This window comes from Hemiscyllium ocellatum, chromosome 24 (assembly GCF_020745735.1).
Source record: "Hemiscyllium ocellatum isolate sHemOce1 chromosome 24, sHemOce1.pat.X.cur, whole genome shotgun sequence".
Classification (NCBI taxonomy): domain Eukaryota; kingdom Metazoa; phylum Chordata; class Chondrichthyes; order Orectolobiformes; family Hemiscylliidae; genus Hemiscyllium; species Hemiscyllium ocellatum.
In genome coordinates, this window is record NC_083424.1 from 58,893,738 (window position 1) to 58,920,444 (window position 26,707).

General features: G+C 42.9%; 2 protein-coding genes across 3 annotated transcripts in view; one reads left to right on the forward strand and one right to left on the reverse strand.

The window, feature by feature from the left end:
* Positions 1-17,277, forward strand: part of pik3ip1 (phosphoinositide-3-kinase interacting protein 1) — a 56,111-nt gene extending 38,834 nt beyond the window's left edge. Inside the window, exons 4-6 of the mRNA XM_060843855.1 lie at positions 4,047-4,241; positions 8,614-8,692; positions 15,207-17,277. Of these exons, the coding sequence (XP_060699838.1) occupies positions 4,047-4,241; positions 8,614-8,692; positions 15,207-15,420 (488 nt within the window). The 3' untranslated portion in view covers positions 15,421-17,277. The remainder of the gene's footprint in view (positions 1-4,046; positions 4,242-8,613; positions 8,693-15,206) is intronic.
* rnf185 (ring finger protein 185) overlaps positions 1-26,707 on the reverse strand; it is a 155,219-nt gene that overhangs the window by 101,080 nt on the left and 27,432 nt on the right. Inside the window, exon 6 of one of the 2 annotated variants that reach the window (XM_060843856.1) lies at positions 21,129-22,958. The exons of the other annotated variant lie outside the window; for it this stretch is intronic. Coding sequence (XP_060699839.1) covers positions 22,861-22,958 — 98 coding nt within the window. The 3' untranslated portion in view covers positions 21,129-22,860. Of the gene's footprint in view, positions 1-21,128; positions 22,959-26,707 lie in introns of those variants that run through there. 2 annotated transcript variants of the gene reach the window in all.

Below are 26,707 nucleotides of genomic sequence, written 5' to 3' on the forward strand. Positions count from 1 at the left end.
AAGACAGAGGACCACAAATTAAGCCATTCGGTCCATTGAGTTTGTTCTACCATTTAATCATAGCTGATAAGTTTCTCAAACCCATTCTCCCGCTTTCTCCCAGTCATCTTTGATCCCTTTAACAATCAAGAACCTATTTCTATCTTAAATATACTCAATGACCTGACCTCCACGGCCTTCTGTGACAATGAATTCCATAGATTCACCACTCTCTGGCTAAAGAAGTTTCTCCTCATCTCTGTTGTAAAAGGTCTTCCCTTTACTCTAAGGCTGTACTGTCGGGTCCTGGTCTCTCCTACCAACGGAAACATCTTCCCAATGTCCACTTGTCCAGGCCATTCAATATTCTGTATCTTTCAATTAGATCTCCCCTCATCCTTCTAAACTCCATCGAGTATAGATCCAGTGTCCTCAAACACTTCTCATACGTTAAGCATGCCGGCCGCTGGGTATAAGGGACTAAAAGCTGACAGATTCTCTAAGTTCCTCCAATGTTATTTTATCTGTTGGTATTATGTTCCGACTAGTATTAATTACTAATGATTTTTTGTCCCTTCAAGCTTCTCTTTTTCAATTATGCAATTTGCATTTTGTACTAATACTACTTCCATATCCTTGATGATTCCCAGTGGTGTTTTTACTGTCTCTGTTATTAAGAGACCAAATTTACAATAACCACTTTCTTCAATCCATTTTTATAATCCTGGCTACCTTACTCTCGTTCTTCATTTTCCTCTTAATCATCATTTTAGTTGCACTTTGCTGGCTTCAAATACTTTCCGAATCCTGAGGTTTATTCCCATTCTTTCCAACCCTATTTATTTTCAGTTACTCATTTGCAGAACATAGGGGTCATTGGTTGGCCAGCATTTACTGTCAGTCTGGCAGCATAGAGTCATAGAGATGTACAGGATGGAAACAGACCCTTCAGTCCAAACCATCCATGCCGACTAGATACCCCAATCCAATCTAGTCCCACCTGCCAGCATCCAGCCCATATCCCTCCAAACCCTTCCTATTCATATGCTCATCCAGATGCCTTTTAAATGTTGCAATTGTACCAGTCTCCCCCACTTCCTCTGGCAGTTCATTCCATACACGTACCACCCTCTGTGTGAAACAGATGCCCCTTAAGTCTCTTTTATATCTTTCCCCGCTCACCCTAAACCCATGCCCTCTATTTCTGGACTCCCTGACCCCAGGGAAAAGACTTTGCCTATTTACCCTATCCATGCCCCTCATAATTTTGTAAACGTCTCTGTGAAGATAAATCATTGTGATTTATCCATGTATTTATCACCCAATTTCAGTGTTTAAATTCCCTGGCCCCTGCTATCTGTATCCAGCCCCCGAGCTCCTGTTCCTTCTGATATTATCCTTGAAGTCTCTGGTGTCAACGTCTCTCATTGTCTTCTATTCTGGACTTGTGTTGGGAGTTCTGGGATCTACCTAGCTTTAGAAATTGGTTGCTGCAGGGAATTCTGCCTGTTCTGACCAACCTCTGCCACTAGATGGAGTATTGTTAATTAAGGTGATTAGATTAGATTAGATTAGATTTACAGTGTGGAAACAGGCCCTTCGGCCCAACAAGTCCACACCGACCCGCCGAAGCGCAACCCACCCATACCCCTACATTTACCCCTTACCTAACACTATGGGCAATTTAGCTTGGACAATTCACCTGACCCGCACATCTTTGTGACTGTGGGAGGAAACCGGAGCACCCGGAGGAAACCCACGCAGACACAGGGAGAACGTGCAAACTCCACACAGTCAGTCACCTGAGTCGAGAATTGAACCTGGGTCTACAGGCGCTGTGAGGCAGCAGTGCTAACCACTGTGCCACCGTGCCACCCTTGTGAGTAAAACATTGACATATATTTATAATAATTGCACTTGGCCTGTTGTGGCAGTGGTGTGTCCTTAACCTCTGTGCTAGGAGGTCCCAGTTTAAGTCCCACCTGCTGCAAAAGTTTGCAAGAACATTTCTGAACCAGTTGATTAGAAAATGCCAATAGTAATTGCAATTACAGGTATACTGTAATTCTTCAATGTCTTCAATATATTATATATTTTATTTGTGAGTGTTAGCTTTTAGGAAGGTAAACTATTTCAATTTAATGGTTTAAAATTGTTCTCTGCTGAGAAAAGTCCCCAAAGTAATTAACTGAACACTTTTTATATTTAGTGATTTTGTTTTGCAAGTTATTTCTAGATGTACAGTGTACTGTATATCAACGTTTCTACTTATTATGTTTTTTCCGAACAAGAAATACCTGAAAAAACCTAACTCCAGTTTTAATATTGATTTCTGTTCAAACCTTTGATCCACTCAAGTGGTTGCACTTAAAAGTTATCATGTTCAGGAATGTAACCACAACTTTAAGTGAGGATTCATAGTCTCAGCCATTTCCACTGGTCCCTAATTTGCTACATCACTCTCCTTACTACTTATCTATTGTTTACTAGCCACAACAAACTTTAGATTTTCTTTGGTAGCTATTAGTCTATTTTCATACATTCTTTTTGACCTCTTTTATTCCTTCAAGTGAAATGAGAGTCCTGTGTCCAAATTTGTTGAGGATTTGCCAGGTTTGGTGTGAGGTTAGGTGTGGGGGAGAGAGGAAGAGAATGGCAGTTGATGTTCATTATGAATGAAGTGCAAGATCATTCACAATTGACCTAGAATGACTTCAATGGATATTTTTAAATGGTGAGAAGATACAACATAAAGATTTAGAGGCCCATGTTCAGAAATCAGAAAAGTTAGTGGACAGCTGTGAGAAATCATGAATAGGGGATGATGGCTTTTATTTCAAGAGGATTGCAATGTAAAGTGCTGAATGGGATGATGCTTCATTTGTAAAATGTTCTGATCTCGTTTCCACTTTATTTTCCAACATCAACTGCAACCCTGGTCCTCAGGAAGGATATATTGTGCTTAAAGTAAATGTCATCAGATTCACCAGAATGATACAAGGGTTATAAAGATAGATTGCTTAGACTGTGGTTGAATTCCCTTGATAACGTGAGATATGCTTCTTTACACAGAGCATACAGTGAGCATTTCAAACTCAACTAAAAACCTGTTGAAGTTAGAGGCCAATTGAAAACTTTAAAACTGATTCTCTGTCTCATTTAAACTTATAAGTAGTGATTCTCCCTCTGAAATGGTAACCTTGCAAATTGTCCTAACATGTGCAAAGCCGTGATGATTGGTTTTTGTTAGGCCTGGACATGAGGACTGTGGAACGAAGATGGGTGGATAGACTTGTGAATACAGATCAACCATGATTGAATTGAATGGTGGAACAGACCTGAGACACTCCTGTTTCCTTATTACATAAGGAGCATATAATATTTCCTTATGTATTATATACAGAAAGGGTCATATCCTTACATTGTGGAAAAAGGCCATTTGGCCCATCACATCCACACTGACCCTCTAAAGAACATCCCACCCAGACCCACCCCCACTACTCTATCCCTGTAACTCTGCAATTCCCTTAGCTAATACACCTAGCCTGCACGTCCCTGGACACTATAGGCAATTTAGCATTGCCAGTCCACCTAATTTTCACATCTTTAGACTAAGGGAGGAAATCTAGCATCCGGAGGAAGCCCATGCAGACATGGAGAGAATGTGCAAACTCCACAAGACAGTCATCCGAGGATGGAATTGAACCTGGTACTGTGAGGCAGAAATGCTAATTAGTTCTCTTCCTAGTTTCCATTTAATGACCCTTGCTTGGCCGTGGTATGGGGACAAAAGAGTCTGTGATACAACCCTAACCCAATAATCCTGTCAGCACTCGAGGTTTAAATGGAAACATGAAGACTAGCCACAATGGCTCAATGCTCCAGATTAAATTAGCAGGCCCAGAATGTGGCGGGATTAATCGGGTTCAGTCAGCAATCCTTTCATGGTCATTTTCCTCACATGCAGCGTTGATATTTGTAACTTTAAGGTATTTTCCCATTGTATAGATGACAGTTGGCTCCCTGTTGTTTGATGATTGGATTTCCTCTCTCTCTTTATTCATTAGGTACTTCTCTGCATGGAGATGTTAATGCCACAACAGCAGAGGTGGAAACAGTGAATGTTGGATCAAGTGCCAGTCAGATTGATGATCAAGTTATCTCGGTTTCCTCCAAAAGTGGCCGTAATGTGAAGCAACCAGTCATCCAGAGGCCACCTGTGAGGCAGACTGCTAAACAGAAGAAGGATCTTGGAGTTTTGGGTATAATTTCTGAACTCTGAACAGGGAGATAATCAATGACCGGGGTGCAATCTGCACAACATTTGGGTCCAGCGTCAGAGAGCAATGTGTGCTCCGTCTCAAACTGTGGCCAGAGTGCATAGAGTCAGAGAAGTTGAAAGCAGACTGACGGGAAGATAATTGGCTGGGTTGAATTTCTCCTGTTCATAGATTCACAGTCATACAGCATAAAAACAGGCCCTCCAGCCCACCATGGAGTACAAGGCCTACCTGGACAATTACCATATCATCAAGCAGATGCCAGTGTTCAGGCTGTTCTGGAAAAGCTTGGCTAGGTGTTGGAGCACAAGTCTTCTGTGGAGATATTTTGTGTCGGATACAAGTAGCATTCCAGAAATAGCTGTAGATCAGGAATTGAAAGTGCAGGAGGAATTCGAGGAAGTTAGAAATACCAGCGAAGTAATACGGAGTAAATTGTTGGAGCTGCAAGTTAGATAATGGTGTCCTATTGGATTTCATGTTAGGGTCTTAAAATAAGATCTAAGATACAGTAAAAGATTGTAGTAACTGTGTGGTTAAAACATATGTGACAAACACATCTGTAATCTTTACGTGTCTGTGGAAGGTGCTTAGGGTAATGGTTTTTTGTGAATTGAAATATTTGTAATTTTGGATTAAAAAAAAGTGCTGTTAGCAAGGTTAGATCACACAGAATACAGGGAGAACTAGCCATTTGGATACAGAACTGGCTCAAAGGTAGAAGACATAGGTGGTTGTGGAGGGTTGTTTTTCACACTGGAGACCTGTGACTAGTGGAGTGCCATAAGGATCAGTGCTGGGTCCTCTACGTTTTGTCATTTATATAAATGATTTGGGTGTGAACATAGATATAGTTAATAAGTTTGCAGATGACACCAAAATTGGAGATGTAGTGGACAGCAAAGAAATTTACCTCAGATTACAATGGGATCATGTAATCGGACTGAGGAGCGGCAGATGGAGTTTAATTTAGATAAATATGAGATTCTGCATTTTGAAAAAGCAAATCAGAGCAGGATTTATACACTTAATGGTAAGGTCTTGGGAAGTGTTGCTGAACAAAGAGAGCTTGGAGTGCAGGTTCATAGTTCCTTGAAAGTAGAATCATGGGTAGATATAACAGTGAAGAAGGCTTTCCTTTATTGATCAGAGCATTGAGTGTAGGAGCTGGAAGGTTGTGTTGCAGCTGTACAGGACAGTGTTTAGGCCACTTTTGGAATATTATGTGCAATTCTAGTCTCCCTCCTATTGGAAGCATGTTGTGAAACCAGAAAGAGTTTGGAAAAGATTTAAGCTTTAAGCAGGGTTGGAGGATTTAAGCTAAAGGGAAGAGGTTGAATAAGCTGGGGCTGTTTTCTCTGGAGTGTCAGATGTGGAGGGGTGACCTTATAGAGGTTTATAAAATCATGAGGGATGTGGATAGGATAAATAGACAAGGGGTCTATTTTCCCAGGGGTCAAGCACTAGAGGGCAGAGGTTTAAAGTAAGAGAAGAAAGATTTACAAGGTACTTAAAGGGCAACTTTTTTACACAGAGGGTGGTGCGTGTGTGGAATAAGCTGCCAGAGAAAGTGGTGGAGGCTGCTGCAATTATGACATTTAAAAGGCATCTGAATATGTAAATGAATAAATAGGAAGGGTTTAGAGGGATATGGGCCAAGTGCTGGCAAACAGAACTAGATTAATTTAGGATATCTGGTTAGCATGGACCGAAGGGTCGTTTCCATGCTGTACATCTCTACGACTCTACATCAATAATTATGACATATGTTTAAATTAACCGGCGGAAGAAGTAAAGGGATATTGAAGGGAATTTCTTTCTTTAGAAGGTAAAAAAATGGTTTGCAGCTCTCAGCCCCTTTTATAGTTTCTAAACAACCTTCTCAGAGATGTTATGATGCACTCGGGACTTAAACCCCAACTGCTGGCTCAGAGGTAGGGACACTGCCACAGTGCCAGAAGACCTCTTCGTATGGTGTGAATATTTTCTGCTCAATGTTATTACGAAACCACTGGAGTAGGTGTTTTGATCCTGGTTGTCCTAAATCAGAGGCAGGGACACTGCCACTGCACAAGAGCTCCTGCAGCCCCTTTTATTCTGTGGGTTTCAAGTCTAGTCATGTTCTACTTTATCAGATTTCTCTGTGTTAGCATTGCCTGCATCTGCCCACTCTGCTTTGTCATCAGAAACTTTAGTTAGTCAAATATAATTGGCTCTTCAATCCATATAGTTAATAGTCCATACTTGGGCAAGTGGCTGTTTTCTGTCAGGTTTTTGGTCCTTCCTCATCATTGATTTAAAACTGACTGGGCTGCTATTGACAAACTGATTCTTTCTCCATTTATTTTTGTATATGTACAACATTTGCAATTCTGCAGTCCTTAGTCCTGCACTTCTAAATAAGGATTAGAAAATTGTGACCACAAGAGTTTGCAATTTCGAATCCGAGCAACCAGATTTAATCCCGTTTGGCTTGGGTGACTTATCCATACTAATTACTGCCAACCATACTAGTTCCTTGATTTTCATCTTCTCCAATGTCCCCATAACCACCTTAGTTACTGTAACTTTGGTTCCTTATTAATCAATGTGTAATATTCACCTTTATGTTTCATTTGAAGCATTATCCATTTGTTACCTTTATAAATTGAGGCATAGGGTTTTAGAGCAAGGCGGCATGCTGGCACTGTATTAAACAGTGGTTCGGCCATAACTAGACTATTGTGTACGGTTTTAGGAGGGATGTCATAGCTCTGGAGAAGATGCAGAGGAGATTTACCAGCATGCTGGAGAGTTTCAGTTATGAAAAGAAATTGGGCAGGCTGGGGTAGTTTTCCTTGAATACGACTGACATATATAAAATTATGAGGGGCACAGAAAAGGTAGATGGGAAGTAACGTTTCCATTTGGAGAGATTGGTAACCAGACGGCACCAAGAGGCCAAAGTTTTAGAGGAGATGTGAAGCAAAACTTTTTTTTCCACTGAGAGGGTAGTAGGAATCTGGGACCTATTGCCTGTAGAGGCACAAACGCTGATAATCCATTGGGAACAGTCAGTGGAATTGTGGACAGTGCGGAAGGATTTTGCAGGTTACAGAGGGGCATAGATAAGATGCAGATCTGAGCTGAGAGGTGGCAAATGGAGTTTAATGTGGAAAAGTGTGAGGTGATTCACTTTGGAAAGATTAACAGGAATACAGATTACTGGGCTAATGGTAAAATTCTTGGTAGTGTGGATGAGCAGAGAGATCTCGGTGTCCATGTGCGTAGATCCCTGAAAGTTGCCACCCAGGTTGATAGGATTGTTAAGAAGGCATACTATGTGTTAGCTTTTATTGGTAGAGGGATTGAGTTTCGGAGCCACAAGGTCATGTTGCAGCTGTACAAAACTCTGGTGTGGCTGCATTTGGAGTATTGTGTACAGTTCTGGCATTATATGAAGGACTTGGAAGCATTGGAAAGGGTGCAGAGGAGATTCACCAGGATGTTACCTGGTATGGGGAGAAGGTCTTGTGAGGAAAGGCTGTGGGACTTGAGGCTGTTTTCATTGGAGAGAAGAAGGTTAAGAGGTTACTTAATAGAGGCATACAAGATGATCAGAGGATTAGATAGGGTGGACAGGGAGAGCCATTTTCCTCGGATGGTGATGGCTAGCACGAGGGAACATAGCTTTAAATTTTGAGGTGATAGATATAGGACAGATATCAGAGGTAGTTTCTTTACTCAGAGTTGTAAAGACATGGAACACACTACAACAGTAGTAGACTTGCCGACTTTAAGGGCATTTAAATGGTCATTGGATAAACAGATGGATGATATTGGAATAGTGTAGGTTAGATAGGCTTCAGATTGGTTCCACAGATCGACGCAACATCGAGGGCCAAAGGGCCTGTATTGCGCTGGAATGTTCTGTGTTCTAGTATTTCAATAGTATTTAGTTATGTAGCTTGAAAACAGGATTAGAATCGTTAGGTGGTTGTTTTTGACAGGATATGATGGGCCGCAGGGCCTTTTTCTGTGTTATAGATCTCTGACTCTATGAAAATCAAACCATATTTAACCTTTGGCTTCTTTCAGCAGAACAGAAACTAGTAGCTAAATTAAAGGGCTACATGATTGTGGTATTACGTTATGATGCCACCTATTCCTTTATTACGATCCTGATTCTGCACGTTTCTGCAGACGGTCAACCTTTACGCCAAATAAACACCTAACGCTAATCCAGGGACAAACATCTGGGATTAGATCAAACACTGCCTGGAAAGGACTGAAAGTTACAATGGCTTTGATTTGATATTTGTGTTCTTTGCTATCTCTCTTCTGCAATGTAACATCAGTATGCTTCTATCTCTAGGTCAGGCTTTGGCGATTGGAATGATGGCGATTATAATAGTGTTGGGTGTTAGCATCACTTTGGGCTACATCTACAAAAGGTAAGGATGGGTTCGGCACCAGATTCAATGCAGGAATTATAAGAATGATTCGCTGGAATACACTGGAGTGGAGCTGGACTCCAGATGCTATTCTAGGCTGATCTGACTGTGATGTATTAACCATTTGCTGACTTTTGTCGATTGTCCCAGCTTTGGTTTTAGTTTCTATTAGCTTCTTGAATAAGTGAGAGATATCATAAAGCAATGAGATAGCAAAGCTTCCCAGTTGGTCTAAACTGGGTCCCAGACTGCAACGTCTCCATCTCCTGTTTCTGCTTGTGTTCCTCCTAAGTTCCCCGTGCTCAAATTCACCCCAAATCCACAAAAGTACCCAGAAAAATATTGTCATGGGATGGCCAATGGGAGAAAAGTCACTCGCATAATAGAACTGTCAATATCTGTGAAGCTGCTGCTCTAAGCACAAGCTGTTTCTCTCCCCTGCTTGCTGCTGTTAGTTGCACTATCATAGATAAAGAATACCAAGGCAGTCCCACCTGCCAGCACCCGGCCCATATCCCTCCAAACCCTTCCTATTCATAGACCCATCCAAATGCCTCTTAAATGTTGCAATTGTACCAGCCTCCACCACATCCTCTGGCAAGTCATTCCATACACATACCACCCTCTGCGTGAAAGCGTTGCCCCTTAGGTCTCTTTTATATCTTTCCCCTCTCACCCTAAACCTATGCCCTCTATTTCTGGACTCCCCGACCCCAGGGAAAAGACTTTGCCTATTTACCCTATCCATGCCCCTCATAATTTTGTAAACCTCTATAAGGTCATTCCTCAGCCTCCGACGCTCCAGGGAAAACAGCCCCAGCCTGTTCAGCCTCTCCCTGTACCTCAGATCCTCCAACCCTGGCAACATCCTTGTAAATCCTTTCTGAATCCTTTCAAGTTTCGCAACATCTTTCCGATAAGAAGGGGACCAGAATTGCACGCAGTATTCCAACAGTGGCCTAACCGATGTCCTGTACAGCCACAACATGACCTCCCAACTCCTGTACTCAATACTCTGACCAATAAAGGAAAGCATACCAAACACCTCCTTCACTATCCTATCTACCTGCGACTCCACTTTCAAGGAGCTATGAACCTGCACTCCAAGGTCTCTTTGTTCAGCAACACTCCCTAGGACCTTACCATTTAGTGTATAAGTCCTGCTAAGATTTGCTTTCCCAAAATGCAGCACCTCACATTTATCTGAATGAAACTCCATCTGACACTTCTCAGCCCATTGGCCTATCTAGTCCAGATCCTGTTGTAATCTGAAGTTAACCCTCTTCGCTGTCCACTACACCTCCAATTATGGAGACATCTGCAAACTTACTAACTGTACCTGTTATGCTCGCATCCAAATCATTTATGTAAATAACAAAAAGTAGAGGACCCAGCTAATCATCTAAACATGTTCAGACCCACTTCTTTTTGGCATTTAATGATTTGGATGTGAATATAGGAGGTTTAGTTAGTAAGTTTGTAGAAGACACCAACATTGGACAGCGAAGAAGGTTACCTCGGGGTTCAACGGGATCTTGATCAGATGGGCCAATAGGCCGGGTAGTGGCAGCGGATTTTAATTTAGATAAATGTGAGATACTGCATTTTAGAAAGACAAATCAGAGCATGGCTTGAAACACCTAATGGTAAGCTCCTGGAGAGTGTTGCTGAACATAAACACCTTGGAAAGCAGGTTCATAATTCCTTGAAAGAGGTAAATAGGATAGTGAAAAAGGTGTTTGGTTTGCTTTCCTTTATTGGTCAGAACATTGAGTATAGGAGTTAGGAGGTCATGTAGCGGCTGTATAGGACATTGGTTAGGACATTTTTGGAATATTGTATGCAATTCTGGTCTCCCTACTATAAGAAGGATGTTGTGAAAAAGTTTGAAAAAGATTTACAAGGATGTTCCCAGGGTTGGAGGGTTTGAGCTATAGGGAGAGGCTCAATAAGCTGGGGCTATTTTCCCTGCAGTGTTGGAGGCTGTGGGGTGACCTTATAGAGGTTTATAAAATCATGAGGGGCTGGATGGGGAACATACCCAAGGTCTTTTCCCTGGGATGGGGGAATCCAGAACTAGAGGGCATAAGTTCAGGGTGAGTGGGGAAAGATTTAAAAAGGGGAAACTTTTTCAGGCAGAGGATGGTACGTGTATGGAATGAGCTGCCAGAGGAAATGGTGGAGGCTGGTACAATTGCAACATTTAAAAGGCAACTGGAAGGGTATATCCCATATGCAGGGTTTAGAGGGATGGGTCAAGTGCAGGCAAATGGGGCAAGATTAATTTAGGATATCTGGTCAGCGTGGATGAGTTGGACCAAAGGGTCTGTTTCCACGCTGTACGTTTCTATGACTCTTTGACCTGAGTTCAGATATCGGTCAATGTCTGACTTGAATTTTCTCAACCACTTTAGCAACCACATTTCTGGATAACACATTACAAAATTCACAATTCTCTGTTTTCTTCTGCCTCCTATACAACATAGCTCTGAATCAGACTTTTGTTTTGTAGTAATTGTTAAAGGATTTCTTAAAATCTAGATAGACAGCATTCTCCTCATTCCCTTCATCGATTTTCTCTGCTACTTCAGCAAACATTTCAATTAGATTCATAAAGCAGCCTCTGCCTTTATAAATCCCTGTAGGTTCTCCTTCGCTAACCCAAACCTCTCCAAATACATGTTATGTTTTACTCAATTGTCTCTAAAATTTTACCCACCACTCCTCATCATTGGTAGTCCCTTGCAGACGGGCTTGACTCTAGGGGGTCAGATGGTAGGTGGCTGTACAACCCAATGCGGCTTCCACAGACTCTGCTGCACTTGGGGTGTGATATTAGTGCGGCAGTGCACTCCTTACGCTGTTTTCGCCTGACTTCCATTATTTTCCAATGGCATTCTCGAGGTGCTCGATGCCTTCCCAGCTGCTGATCCTCCACTTGGGACAGTGATTCCCAGGCATCGGTGAGAACGTCACACTTTGCCAGTGAGGCCTTCAGGGTATCCTTGAAGTCTTTCCTCTGTCCACCTGGGGCTTACCTGCCATTTCAGAGTTGGGAATAGAGAACCTGCTTGGGATTTCTTATGTTAGTCATGTGGACAATGTGTCCAGTCCATCACAGCCAATCAAGGATGGGCAGTGCCTCGAAGCTTGTTGGCCTGGTTGAGGCCTGTTGGTGCATCTGTCTTCCCAGTAGATTTGCCATATCTGAACCATATAGAAGGCAGGAACTACCACATTCTAATATACAATCAGCTTGGCGTCATATCTGATGTTATTCTCAGATAGCTGAAGGCTGCACAAGCACATTGGAGGCTGTGCTGGATCTCTTCTTCAATATATGCTTTGGTCAACAGGACACTCCTGAGATATTTTTGTTGGATAGGCATATGGACGAGAATGGAATAGTGTAGTTTAGATGGGCTTCAGATTGGTTTCACACGTCGGCACAACATGTAGGGCCGAAGGGCCTGTACTGCACTGTAATGTTCTATGTTCTATACTGGAAATGGCCTCGAAGACCTCCCTATGAACCTTGAAGATCGGTTGTTCTCTATGCAATGCCAGGCCAGGTTGGTGGAGGACCATTCCTATTGTAAATGGTCAGGGTGAGACCCATGCTCTTATATGGCTCAGTAAAGGTGCTGATGATGATCGTCTGTGTTTAGATGTATGCAATCATTGTCTGTGTACTGGTTGACATGACTTTGATTTTGTCTTGGAGGCAGCGAAGGTTGAATGTGGGCGGCACGGTGGCACAGTGGTTAGCACTGCTGCCTCACAGCGCCTGAGACTCGGGTTCAATTCCCGACTCAGGCGACTGACTGTGTGGAGTTTGCACGTTCTCCCCGTGTCTGCGTGGGTTTCCTCCGGGTGCTCCGGTTTCCTCCCACAGTCACAAAGATGTGCGGGTCAGGTGAATTGGCCATGCTAAATTGCCCGTAGTGTTAGGTAAGGGGTAAATGTAGGCGTGTGGGTGGGTTGCGCTTCGGCGGGTCGGTGTGGACTTGTTGGGCCGAAGGGCCTGTTTCCACACTGTAATTAATCTAATCTAATAACTTCCTGCTGGAGCTCCAGTCCGGCAGGGAGCTTGCTGGTGATGAGATGAAGCATTGCAGTGAAATTGAAAACATTTTCCCCTCCCCACCCTTCTCTGCCTTTTGCAAGGACTGTTCCCTTTGCCACTCCTTGGTTCGCACCACATTCCCCACCAACCTCTCCAACCCTCCCTGGTACCTTACCCTGTAAGCAAAAAAGATGGCCTGTATTCCACTTCACACATCTCCATCCAGGGCCCCAAACAGTCCTTCCGAGTGAGACAGCAGTTCACCTGCATCTTCTCCAACCTCGTTCAACTGTATCCAGTGCTTCCGAAATGGTCTTCTTTACATCAGTGAGACCCAATGCAGACTAGGTGTCTGTTGCGCAGAACATTTTTGCTGTGCCTGAAATGACCACCCTGACCTCCTGGTCACCGCCCATTTCAATTCCAGCCTTCGTCTCCTCCATTGCTGCAGTGAGTCAGACTGCAAATTGGAGGAACAACACCTCATCTTCCGCCTGGGCAACCTACAGCCCGAAGGACTCCAGATTGAGTTCTCCAATTTCAACTAACTTTCCTGCCCCTCCCTCTCATTCAACCTACTGACCCTTCCATCCAGCTAAACAACTGGATTCATCCCTCCCATCAACCAACCAGTTGTATCCACTACCTGTGTTCATCTATCACTACCTCACCATTCTGCTACCTTTCCTCACCCCACATCCCACTTCGCTTTATCTGTAGCTTCCCTTACCCCTACATCTAGTCCTCAAGAAGGGTTATACCTAAAATATTGTCTTCTCCACCTCCTGATGCTGCCTGGCTTGCTGTGTTCTTCCAACCTCCTTCGTCATTTTATCATCTTCCCTCCAGTCTTGACTATTCCTCACTTTGTATTTAAATCTTATTAAGGTTGGTCCCTATCTCTAGCACAACAATCCTCATCAGTAATAAGTTATCAGCACTCCTTTATTTTTTTTTCACTTCCTTTACTTCACACAGTGGGATGGTGTTCAAATAATGACAGAGATTGGTGAGTGGTGAAAATAGCCTCTTTTATTCAGCAATCACAGCACATGTTTGGCAATACAATCCCGAAATGCAGTTCTTACAAGATTAGATTAGATTAGATTAGATTACTTACAGTGTGGAAACAGGCCCTTCGGCCCAACAAGTCCACACCGACCCGCTGAAGTGTATACCACCCAGACCCGTACTCCTACATTTACCCCTTCACCTAACATTACGGGCAATTTAGCATGGCCAATTCACCTAACCTGCACATTTTTGGATTGTGGGGGGAAACCAGAGCACCCGGTGGAAACCCACGCAGACACGGGGAGAATGTGCAAACTCCACAGAGACAGTTGCCTGAGGCGGGAATTGAACCCGGGTCTCTGGCGCTGTGAGGCAGCAGTGCTGACCACTGTGCCACTGTGCCGCCCACAAAGAGCCCCTTTAAATACTATGGTGTTACATTTTTTTAATCTGTAGTACACAAAGGTTTGAAGGGCTTCTGTCCTGAGAGACAGGAGATTGGTTAAAATGTGCTAATTGCTGGCTGCTACTTCTGATGGGATTAGGAATGTATATCTGGTCTCCTTACATAATTAAGTGTTAGTCCTTTTGTCTTTTAAGTTAGTAAATGTTAGTAAAAATACCAGTCCTATATGCTGTAAGTAAGTTAGAAATTGTACCTGTACTTAATAAAAGAGTAAAGGATTCTCAAGTGATTACCACAGCCTGGTTGTGAGATGTGTTTACTATTTGCCAGTGTGAGTTTCATTCATTCATGCAATTTCATGGAAGCGTAATTTTGTCAGTTAGTTTCTTAAAGGGATAATGGCCCAAATTTTTAACAGATACTTACTAATTGAAGAATCTATTCAGGTCCAAGAGATGGTTGGTAAGGACTGCTTAATATTATAATGTTTCATGGAGACTTGATGGGAATGATATTGTTTACAATATTAACATCTATTCAGAGGTAACTTTTGATGTAAAAATAAAGGTTTAAGGTGAATGAGTTTAGAAGTGTTGCTTTAATTTTAATCTCTCTTGCAATAGTAAAATATACCACAGAATTGCAATATTATGAAGGAAACTGTTTTAGTAAATAACGGGTTAGTAAAAGGGTTACGAATGAATAAACAAACAATTAATGAAGATTGCGAGCTGGTGAGTGAGTTAATAAAGATAATCTATAACACACTATCTCACACCAATGATGCCATCTCTTCAGCTGTCAAACTCTGGAACTGCATTCCTGAACACACTCTCGCTTGCTTAAAATGTTGCGAAAATCTATCTGTCTGTTCAAGTTTGTGGTCAGGAGTCTGAGTTTTATCCCTTACCGTCCTATTGTCATGTTTTGATTGAGAGTGCTTTACAGGGCATTTTATTGTTAAATATGCTTTGGAAAACTTTTTGAAGTGCCTTTAATTAATTGACTGTTACACAATTTTATTCCAGGGGACGAGACTTGAAGAAAGAGCAGGAGCAGAGAGCCACTGAGCGAGAAATGAATCGCATTATGTTGCCACTGTCAGCCTTCTCCAACCCCAATTGTGATCTTATCGATGAAATAGCTCTGGTAGTTGAGAGCCCTCAGACAGAAACTGATGAAGGCCAAGATGAAGACAGAACCAGCCCCCTCGTCGGACCAGCCGGCACTCCTGGGGCTTGAGGTTGGATGCAATCCAACTGAGAAGGCTCACTGGATGTGCCTTTCAGGCTTCTGTTCAGCAAGTGAACTGTAAATGGAAAGTGGGGAGTTGAATCCAGACTCAATCCAATGCCATTAATCAAATCCCTCTGGACCGAGTACTCTCTGTGAGAACTGCCAGGGATGATACAGCGTCTACATCACCTGTGGTGTGCACCAGGCCACATCAAGATGTTGGCCATCAGTACTCAAATATGAATTCAGCATTTATTTCAGTGAGGTGGTAAATCAGGTGAAAGATGTTTGTATTTGAAGAGCAGTGATATTGCTTTGCAAACATGCTCAGTGGGGTCTTTTCTTCAATATCCACTTCTAGCACGTGCCAATATATTCGAGAATGATGTCGAAATGTGTAAACAGCCTGCTTTAGAATTATATATACTATTCTGGATTAGTGATGCTGGAAGAGAACAGCAGTTCAGGCAGCATCCAAGGAGCAGCGAAATCGACGTTTCGAGCAAAAGCCCTTCATCAGTCAACCATGTTTCATTTGAACATAAAGATTTTTCAGAAAATGTTGATGGTTTTTATTGTTTATTTGAAGAAGTCAGTATTGCATAAAAATGTAGTCTTGGCGGGTGATAGGTCATGTGCATTCAGTAAGGTCATGGCTGAACTTTGCACATCAAGACTTTTTTTAAAATTCCCTACAGTGTGGAAACAGGCCCTTCGGCCCAACAGGTCCACACCAACCCTTCAAAGAGTAACCCACCCAGACCCATCTCCCTCTAATGCACCTAACACTATGGGCAGTTTAGCATAGGCAATTCCCCTGACCTGCACATCTTTGGAGTGTGGGAGGAAACCGGAGTACGGGGAGGGGAGAATGCGCAAACTCCACACAGAGCGTCCCCTGAGGCTGGAATTGAACCTGGGATCCTGCTGCTGTGAGGCAGCAGTGTTAACCACTGAGCCACTGTGCCATGAATATTCTCAAAGGGGAGGAGGGCCAGTAGGTGATTGTTGTACATATTGGAACCAATAGGAAGGGAAAAGAACGAGATTCTGAAGAGAGAAATGGGACATTAGGCAGGAAGTTTAAAAGGTAGTTGCTTTGGTAATAATATCGGAATTACTCCTGGTGCCTGGAGCAACTGAGGGTAGGAAGGGGAAGTTAGAGCAGATGAATATGTGGCTGAGGAGCTGGGGAGGAGAAAAGCATTGTCATTGTTGCATCATTGGAATCCCTACTGGGGTAGAAGCGATGCATATACGAAGGGTGGAATCCACCTGAATTAGAAGGAAAGATTTGCTCAGGAGGATCTAAACTTGTGTGGGCGGGTAGGATACAGGGAGAAAAGAGATCAGTCTGAAATCGATGCAGTTGGGAAAAGGAGTCAAACAGTTAGGACAGGCAGAAACAAAGCAGAGAATGAGGTATGTCTGACAGATTAAACTGCATTAATTTCAATGCAAGAAGCCTTAACAGGTAAGGCATATGAACTCAGAGCATGGTTGGGAATGTGGGACTGGGATATCATAGCAATTACAGAGATGTGGCTGAAGAGATGGACAGAACTAGCAGCTGAATGCATAGAATGCCAAGGTCTTTTCCCTGGGGTGGGGAGTCCAAAACTAGAGGGCATAGTTTCAAGGTGAGAGGGGAAAGATTTAAAAGGGACAACTTTTTTATGCAGAGACTGGTGTGTGTATGGAAAGAGCTGCCAGAGGAAGTGGTGGAGGCTAGTACAATTACAGCATTTGTGGATTATTGGTGCTGGAAGAGCACAGCAGTTCAGGCAGCATCCAAGGAGCAATAAAATCGACATTTCGGGCAAAAGCCCTTCATCAGGAATACAGGCAGAGAGCCTGAAGGGTGGAGAGATAAGTGAGAGGAGGGTAGGGGTGGGGAGAAAGTAGCATAGAGCACAATAGGTGAGATGGGGAGGGGATGAAGGTGATAGGGGAGGGTGGAGTGGATAGGTGGAAAAGAAAATAGGCAGGTAGGACAAGTTATGGGGACAGTGGAAGTTTGGAACTAGGGCGAGGTGGGGGGGGAAGGGGAAATGAGGAAACTGTTGATGTCCACATTGATGCACTGGGGTTGAAGTGTTCCGAGGCGGAAGATGAGATGTTCTTCCTCCAGGCGTCTGGTGGTGAGGGAGTGGCGGTGAAGGAGGCCCAGGACCTCCATGTCCTCGGCAGAGTGGGAGGAGGAGTTGAAATGTTGGGCCACAGGGCGGTGTGGTTGATTGGTGCAGGTGTCCCGGAGATGTTCCCTAAAGCGGTCTGCTAGAAGACATCCAGTCTCCCCAGTGTACAGGAGACTGCATTGGGAGCAACGGATTCAATAAATTATATTGGTGGATGTGCAGGTAAAACACTGATGGATGTGGAAGGCTCCTTTAGGGCCTTGGATGGAGGTGAGGGAGGTGGTGTGGGCACAGGTTTTGCAATTCCTGCGGGGGCAGGGGAAGGTGCCAGGATGAGAGGGTGGATTGAAGGGGGGCGTGGACCTAACCAGGTAGGCACGAAGGGAACGGTCTTTGCGGAAGGTGGAAAGGGGTGGGGAGGGAAATATATCCCTGGTGGTGGGGTCTGTTTGAAGGTGGAGGAAATGTCGGCGGATGATTTGGTTTATGCGAAGGTTGGTGGGGTGGAAGGTGAGCAGCAGGGGCGTTCTGTTCTTGTTACGGTTGGAGAGGTGGGGTCTGAGGGCGGAGATGCGGGATGTGGACGAGATGCGTTGGAGGGCATCTTTAACCACTTGGGAAGGGAAATTGCGATCTCTAAAGAAGGAGGCCATTTGGTGTGTTTTGTGGTGGAACTGGTCCTCCTGGGAACAGATACAGCAGAGGCGGAGGAATTGGGAATACGGGATGACATTTTTGCAGGAAGTAGGGTGGGAAGAGGTGTAATCCAGGTAGCTCTGGGAGTCGGTGGGTTTGTAAAAAATGTCAGTATCAAGTCGGTCGTCATTAATGGAGTTGGAAAGGTCCAGGAAGGGGAGGGAGGTATCAGAGATGATCCAGGTAAATTTAAGGTCAGGGTGGAATGTCTTGGTGAAGTTGATGAATTGCTCAACCTCCTCGCGGGAGAACGAATTGGCGCCAATGCAGTCATCAATGTAGCGGAGGAAGAGGTGGGGAGTGGTGCCGGTGTAATTACAGAAGATCGACTGTTCTATGTAGCCAACAAAGAGACAGGCATAGCTGGGCCCATACGTGTGCCCATGGCTACCCCTTTGGTCTGGAGGAAGTGGGAGGATTCGAAGGAGAAATTGTTAAGGGTGAGGACCAGTTCGGCCAAACGAATGAGAGTGTCGGTGGAAGGGTACTGTTGGGGACGTCTGGAGAGGAAGAAACGGATGGCATGGAGGCCTTAGTCATGGCGGATGGAGGTATAGAGGGATTGGATATCCATGGTGAAGATGAGGCGTTAGGGGCCAGGGAAACGGAAGTCTTGGAGGAGGTGGAGGGTGTGGGTGGTATCTCGAACGTATGTGGGGAGTTCCTGGACTATTTTGCCCGAAACGTCGATTTTATTGCTCCTCGGATGCTGTCTGAACTGCTGTGCTCTTCCAGCACCACTAATCCAAAGTCTGGTTTCCAGCATCTGCAGACATTGGTCTTACCCAATTACAGCATTTAAAAGGCATCTGGATGGGCATATGAATATGGATTGTTTAGAGGAATATGGGCCAAATACTGGCAAATGGGATTAGATTAATTTAGGATGTTTGATTAGCATAGATGAATTGGCCTGTAGCGTTTGTTTCCATGCTCTGCCTGTATAACCCACTGGGGTACAGAAATCCAAAGATGTACAGCTGTGTGTGAAGACTACTTTCTCATCTCAGTCCTCAATTTCTGACACTTCGTCTAAGTCTATGAATCCTAATTCTAGATGCACCTGAGAGAAAAGAGGTAGTAGATCATGGGCATCTTCGGTTTCTCAAAGGTATTATACATCATAAGATATAGGAGCAAATATATTCCATTCAGAGAGATCACGGCTGAATTCTTAACTCCCCAAAACTCATTAATTCACTGACTGATTAAAAATCTGTCTTGAATATACTTAATAATATACAGCCTTTATGACTGTGAGGAATCTACTCAACTTCTCCTCATAAGACAGTCTTTGCATACCTCAGATCAAGAGAGATGATGTGAAATTTGAAAGGGTTCAGAAAAAATTTACAAGGAGGTTGCCAGGGTTGGAGGATTTGAGCTATAGGGAGAGGCTGAACAGGCTGGGGCTGTTTTCCCTGGAGCATTGGAGGCTGAGGGGTGACCTTAAAGAGGTTTATAAAGTTATGAGGCATGAATAGGATAAATAGACAAAGTCTTTTCCCTGGGATGGGGGGAGTCCAGAACTAGAGGGCATAGGTTTAGGGTGAGGGGGGGAAAGATATAGAAGAGACCAAAAAGGCAACTTTTTCACACACAGGGTGGTACGTGTATGGAATGAGCTGGAAGTGGTGAATGAGTTGGAATGAAAGGAAGTGATGAAAGCTAGTACAATTGCAACATTTAAAAGGCATCTGGATGGGTATATGAATAGGAAGGGTTTGGAGGGATATGGGTCGTGTGCTGGCAGGTGGGACTAGATTGGGTTGGGATATCTGGTTGGCATGGATGTGTTGGACTGAAGGGTCTGTTTCCATTCTGTACATCTCTATGACTCTAAGAGTATGGTGCTGGAAAAGCATAGCAGGTCGGGCAGCATCGGAGAAGCAGGAAATAAATGTTTTGGGCAAAAGCCCTTCATCATCATCATCACCCTGATAAAGGGCTTTTGCCTGAAACGTCTATTTACCTGCTCCTTGGATGCTGCCTGACCTGCTATGCTTTTCTAGCACCACACTCTTGACTCTGATCTCCATCATCTGCAGTGTTCACTTTCGCCTTATACCTCAGATCAAGCCAGTATAACTTTCCTTAGTAAAAATATAAGATTTGTTACATGAATGGAAAAAGAACATTTCACTGTATTCTAGGTGTTTCCTAAGTAGTGCCTTGAGTAAATTTAGCAAGACTTTGGGTCCCTATTTTCATACTCCATTCCTTTTGAAACACCGGGGTGGCTCAGTGGCTAGCACTGCTACCTCATGGCGCCAGGGACCCAGGTTCAATTCCAGCCTCGGATGGCTGTCTGTATGGAGTTTGCACATTCTCCCCGTGTTTGTGTGGGTTTCCTCCCACAGTCCAAAGATGTGCAGGTCAGGTAAATTGCCCATACTGTTACGTGCATTAGTCAGGGGTAAATATAGGGTAGAGGAATGGGTCTGGGTGGGTTAGTCTTCGGAGGGTTGACGTGGACTGGTCCAAAGGGCCTGTTTCCATACTGTAGGAAATCTAATCTAAATTTGATTTCCCTGTTAACTTGGATTTTGTGAAAAACGAGGACTCCCAAATCCCTCAATATTGCCATTTTCTGCAATGTCTCCCTTTATATAATATTCAGTTCCTCAATTCTTCCTACCAAAGTCCATGACCTCTTAATTTTCCCCATTATACGCCTGCCAAGTTTCTGCCCAATTCCCTAGTCCACAGTAAGGTATGTGATTGTCATTGGCAAATCTGGCTGCAGCCTATTTACTTCTGTATATACTGTCAATAATTGTAGCCTTCACTGGTTATTGGTTGCCATCTGTCTTGATTTGTTTTAAAAATCCAGGAGAATACAGCATCATTTAGGCCAAAGAAACAATCATGAAGGATCAATTTGATTGATGCACAAGTTTTATTTTACACTTGATACAAAGTAGGAAACAGGATATTAAATTTAAAATACATTTGGATGTTTCTAATAGAAGGCTATCACCCCATATGCATCTGATGTTCTCCACCTCCATACTGGGTTTCGCCTGGTTCGAGAATGAACCCTATATTATCAGACGCAGGAATTTTCTGGAATTCCACTAATCAGGTGAGCTGAATGACAGGTGCAGCCTGTCTTATCCAGCCTTTTAGAACTGATCTTCCTCCATCTCATCCATTCTATATGCCATCATCTGTTCCTCAACCCATCTCATCCAGGCTTTTCAATTTTCATCTCCTGACTGACAAACATTTCTCCATTACCACTTCCTCCCAGGTGGTCCCAGCAAATTTTTGACTGTAGTGAAAGTAACAGGCTTGGCTCACTGGCCGTTCAATGTGTCTCCCCAGCCTTAATATCTATTTAAATACAGAGTACTTTAAACACACTGCAAATTCTGCAGATCTCTTTGGGCTGTTACTTCTTTCCTAAAGGTAGATGTGGCAAATGTGCAGAAGCTTGCTAACTCTATGAATAGAGGCCTCTGATAGGTGAACTTACAAAATAGATGAATAAGGATTGTTAAGGTGAATCCAGAACATGGCGATCGAAATGCTCAGGATTAGAGGGGGACCAGATTCCAGCACACCCATCCCACTCCGTGAGGTGATGCAATAAGTTGAGAATCTGATCAATATTTCATGCAGATTTATTGACTAACTGTTTAAAACTGAGCATCTCAATTAAAGGGAAGAGTACCACTGAAAAGATCTACTCCAATATTCTGATCTGAATAGGTACAGGCAGAGTGAGAAAATGATCTTAACAGTTGATTGATATTATCAGTGGCTACAAATGAAGTCTGACGAGCAGGTAAAGGTGACTAATTTGTTTTACTTTTAGCAAAATTAAGAGTGGAGACTTGCAGTTGTCTACAACCTCAGTTCATGTCAGTGTTCTTCACAGCTAAACATTAATCACAGTTAAAGCAATTGTTATGTAGGAAAATGTAATTCAAGCACAGCAATATTCCATAAATTGCAATGAAATACATTACCGTTTAATCTAAGTTTGACAACTTGGTTGACCAGGAAATGCAACTCTTGCTAGTCTTTAAATAGGACTATAGGACCTTTTATATTCATCTGAACGTAAAATTAGACATCTGTCTTGCCAAATAGCTGAGACTGTACAGTCAAGTTGTGTTGAACTTGTACTTTAAATCTTCTGACTTGGAGACAAATCTACTTAACAAACCTGACAAGCACAGCTTAAATCTTCACTTCAAGGACTATTATACCAGCCAAGAAACACATTTTCTTTCCATTCCCAAAGTGACAATGCAGTGATTTGAGTAAGGATAGATAATCAGAAACTCAGCTTGAAATCAGCATGCAGACCTGAATATTTCACATACAAGCACAGAACACAGGTATTTCCATAAAATTACAACCCAGGAATGGGAATCTTTTGAACAAACGAGTCCTCTCTAACTAGATCCATATACATGCTGTTTTCATCATCTTCAATTGGTCAATTCAAACAATGGTTTCAGCCCCAATTAGATATGATTTCTGTAAATAATGTATGTTTGAAAGGTAGAAAACCTTGGTGAAAGATATAGTTTCCCAGAAGTGTTCATCTGGCTCATCAGATCACACAATGATCCAGAAAAGTAATCGCTTCCGTTTGTCCTTAAGCAATGAGGAGCCAGAACATAATCACAAGAGCCACAAAGAGGAAAAGGCGAGACAGAAACTGTTCATCCACGTACTGTGGCGTTCCAGGGACTGCTGCAGGTGAAATGGCACAAACAAAGTCAGATTCCAGCATCTGGAGACAGTTGTAAATGAGAAACACTCCCACCCTTTCTTCCCTTGTCTCCCTTTGTGAGCTCTTATCTCTAGGTGTACTGGACTCTTCCAGTTCCTGCCTTCCAATTCAGAGCCAAATTTAAATAATGAATTAACTAATAATGATGGGGTAGTGGCCCAGGTTCAAATCCCACCATGGCAGATGGTGGAACCTATTTGATTCCATAATGTCCTGACGGAGAGCAAGTATCATCCTTATCTGGTCTGGCCAACACATGACTCCAGAACCACAACCAATATAAGGTGACTCTTAACTGTCCTCTGGGCAATTAGGGATGAGCAATAAATACTGGCCTCACCAGAGACGTCCTCATGCCATGAATGAACAAAAAAAAATTGAATTCAATAATAATCTGGAAATAAGAGTCTAATGATGACCATGAATCCTTTGTTAACTATCAGGAAAACCCCACCAAGGTTCACTTATATCCTTTAGGGAAGGAAATCTGCCACCTTTAGATTCTGACTCTTGACCCACAGCAATGTGTTTCACTCTTAACTGAACTCTGGGCAGTTAGGGATCTGCAATATATTCTGGCCGAGTTAGTGACCCCATGAATAAATAAAAAGAAAACAAACTGATTTGAAGTACTTCGCACTGAAGGTTTTTAAGCCATCATTTTGTTTGCTTCTTTGTATTTTATGCTGGCTGCTGTCAATGGCCAGATGAAGTGTGCATCTAGAGAGCAGGGATGAAGCAAAAGTGCAGGCAAATAAAACTAGATCAGGAAACTCGAGAAAAACGCAGGAGAGTGACTTCCAATGGATTGGACGGATCTGGAAATCAACTTTAGACATAAGCTTTAGACACAGACTTCTTGAAATGGTTTGATTCAAAATTACTACAATTATGACAATACTGAATGCTCTTCAACATCATTTGATGATCATTATGAAAACAGAATGGAAATACTTGTACTAACCAATGGGTCAGCTTCAAAACTACTGAAAAACATTTCTGGGATTCAAGTGAGCCATAGAGATGGGGTGAGCCAGGCAGAAAAAAATGTCAAAGAACAAAGAATCTACAATGTCAGCAGTTTATTAAAGATCACGAATAGGAAAAGATTAGAACTTGAGAAATGACACACATTATGTTTCATATGTAGAGCCAAACAGGCAGGAAATGAACTGAATACTAAGACCATTATAAAAAGCTGTGATAACAAAGGTACAAACTGGAAAAAAAAGCAAATACACTAAACAGAAATTTACAAGATGACCTAATGGGTTAACGTGGTGTGCTTTAATGGAAAGTATAAAACATTATTATCACAATCTCAACTCATTATTCATTGATAGGCCTTCAAATAACTGTACGATAATAGACTAATGATTAAGATCAAAAGCAATGTTCTTGTTCAGTCTGCTGAAAAGTGGTTGCTATGCCGATCAACGGCTTCAGCTCCAGAAGTTCCAGCCATGCACACACCTGTGCAGCAGCGAAAAGAGTTAGAGGGAATGTTGGGGACAGGGACAAGTGGCAGAAGGGATTGCTAGACTGGACCAAATTGCAGGTGCACTTGAATAGATGTGGAATGCAGAGATGGAGTGGTATGGTGAGTAATCCAAAGCCCACAAATGATGCTCATGGATTTGAATATATTCTATAATCAAATATGTTGCAAAATCAAATTATCTAATGGTGACTCTAATCATTGTTGCAAAACATCATCTCGCTCACTAATGTCAGGGGATCACATCTGTAATCTGGTCTGATTTACAGGTGACTCAATCTACAGTAATGTTGATTCTTAATTGCTGCGTGAAATCACTGAAGAAGTCAGTTCAAAGGCAAACAGAGTGTGGGTGTTATGCATTCTATATAAGAATTTTAAAAGACACGCAGAATAGGCAAATAACTGGACAATTAAGATCAATACTGAAAGCCACCTAGTAACTGACCCTGCAAGTTGGGGTCAAATGGAAATGGGATTTCAGAATAGAATCATTACAATCATTAAAGGTTGTGATTTGGCTACATGCTAAAAGCTAACAAAGAATTTCATTGAGGGCAAGAATTGAGAAAAAAGGCAGTTAGATTTCTGTTCTGGTCACCTCACAAGAGGCACTGGAGAGTGTAGAGAGATTTATAAATGAATGATTTAAAAATCAGGAAAGGATTGACAAGCTGGGGCTCTCTCTCAAAAACGAGGGCTGAGAGAAACCTAACCAAGTTATTTTAAATGATCAGGATAGGAGTTGGCAAGTCATGGTGAGGCCTCTTCTGAAGTACTGTGTCCAGTTCTGGTCACCCAGATATAGGAAGGATATTATTAAACTAGAGAGGGTTCAGAAGAGATCGACCAGGATGTTGCTGGGTATGGAAGGTTTGACTTAGAAAAGGCTGGGACTTCTTTCACCAGGGTGTAGGAGGTTGAGAGGTGACCTTATAGAGGTTTATAAAATAATAAAGGGCAAAGATGGGGATAGTGGTTCTTAATTCTTTCCTTTTTCTTCCCCCCAGGATGGCGCATTTTTAAGGTGACAGGAGGGAGATTTCTAAAATAACGTGAGGAGCAAACGTTTTTTAAACATAGGGTGGTTTGCATGTAGAATGAACTTCCTGACGAAATGGTGAATATGGCCACGATTACAATGTTTAAAAGAAACTTAGGTAAATAATAATTAGGAAAGGTTTAGCGGGATATGAGCCAGGAGCAGGCAAGTGGGACTAGTTTAGTTTGGCATGGACTGGTCGGACGAAAAGATCTGTTTCCATGCTGAGTATAAATGGATACAGAAAGATGTTCCCTTTTGTAAATAAGATTATAACTTGGTCTTCAACAAGAGGTCCAACAGAGAATTCAGAAGGAACTTCTTTACCTGAAGAATGGCAAGAATGTAGCATTGCCACCACCAAAGAACAAAGAAGCTTACAGTACAGGAACAGGCCCTTCAGCCCTCTAAGCCTGCTCCGATCTATATCCTCTAACGAAACCTGCCGCCTATACTCTAAAGATCTGTTCCCTGCCCATTCATGTATCTGTTTAGAAACATCTTAAATGATGCTATCATGCCCACCTCTCCCACCTCTGCTGGCAACATGTTCCAGGCTCCCACCACCCTCTGCATAAAGAGCTTTCCACACATTATCTCCCCTAAACATTTCCCCTCTCACTTTGAACTCATGACCCCTAGTAATTGAATCTCCAACTCTGGGGAAAAAGCTTCTTGTGATCCATCCTATCTATACCTCTCATGATTTTGTAGATCTCAATAAGGTTCCCCCCTCAACCTCAGTCTTTCTAATGAAAATAAGCCTAATCTACTAAACCTCTCTACAGAGCTAGCACCCTCCATACCAGGCAACATCCTGGTGAACCGCCTCTGCACCCTCTCCAATGCATCCACATCCTTTTGGAAATGTGGCGACCAGAACTATACGCAGTATTCCAAATGTGGCCACACTAAAGTCCTAATCAACTGCAACACCAGGAGAGTTGGAGGCAAATGGAAGAAATGCATTTAAAGGAGACTGGTGAGACGGGTAATGAAAATAGATATTGATGAGGGAAGATAGGAAGACTTGAGTAGATCCTGTTTATTGGGCTGAGTGACCTGTTTCTGTGCTGTACATCCCATGTATGTAATCTTGGTGCAACTGAAGAGTTTAAAACTTTAATTTTGGCCAGCATATACAGAACTATATGTTTGCAACTTTTCTT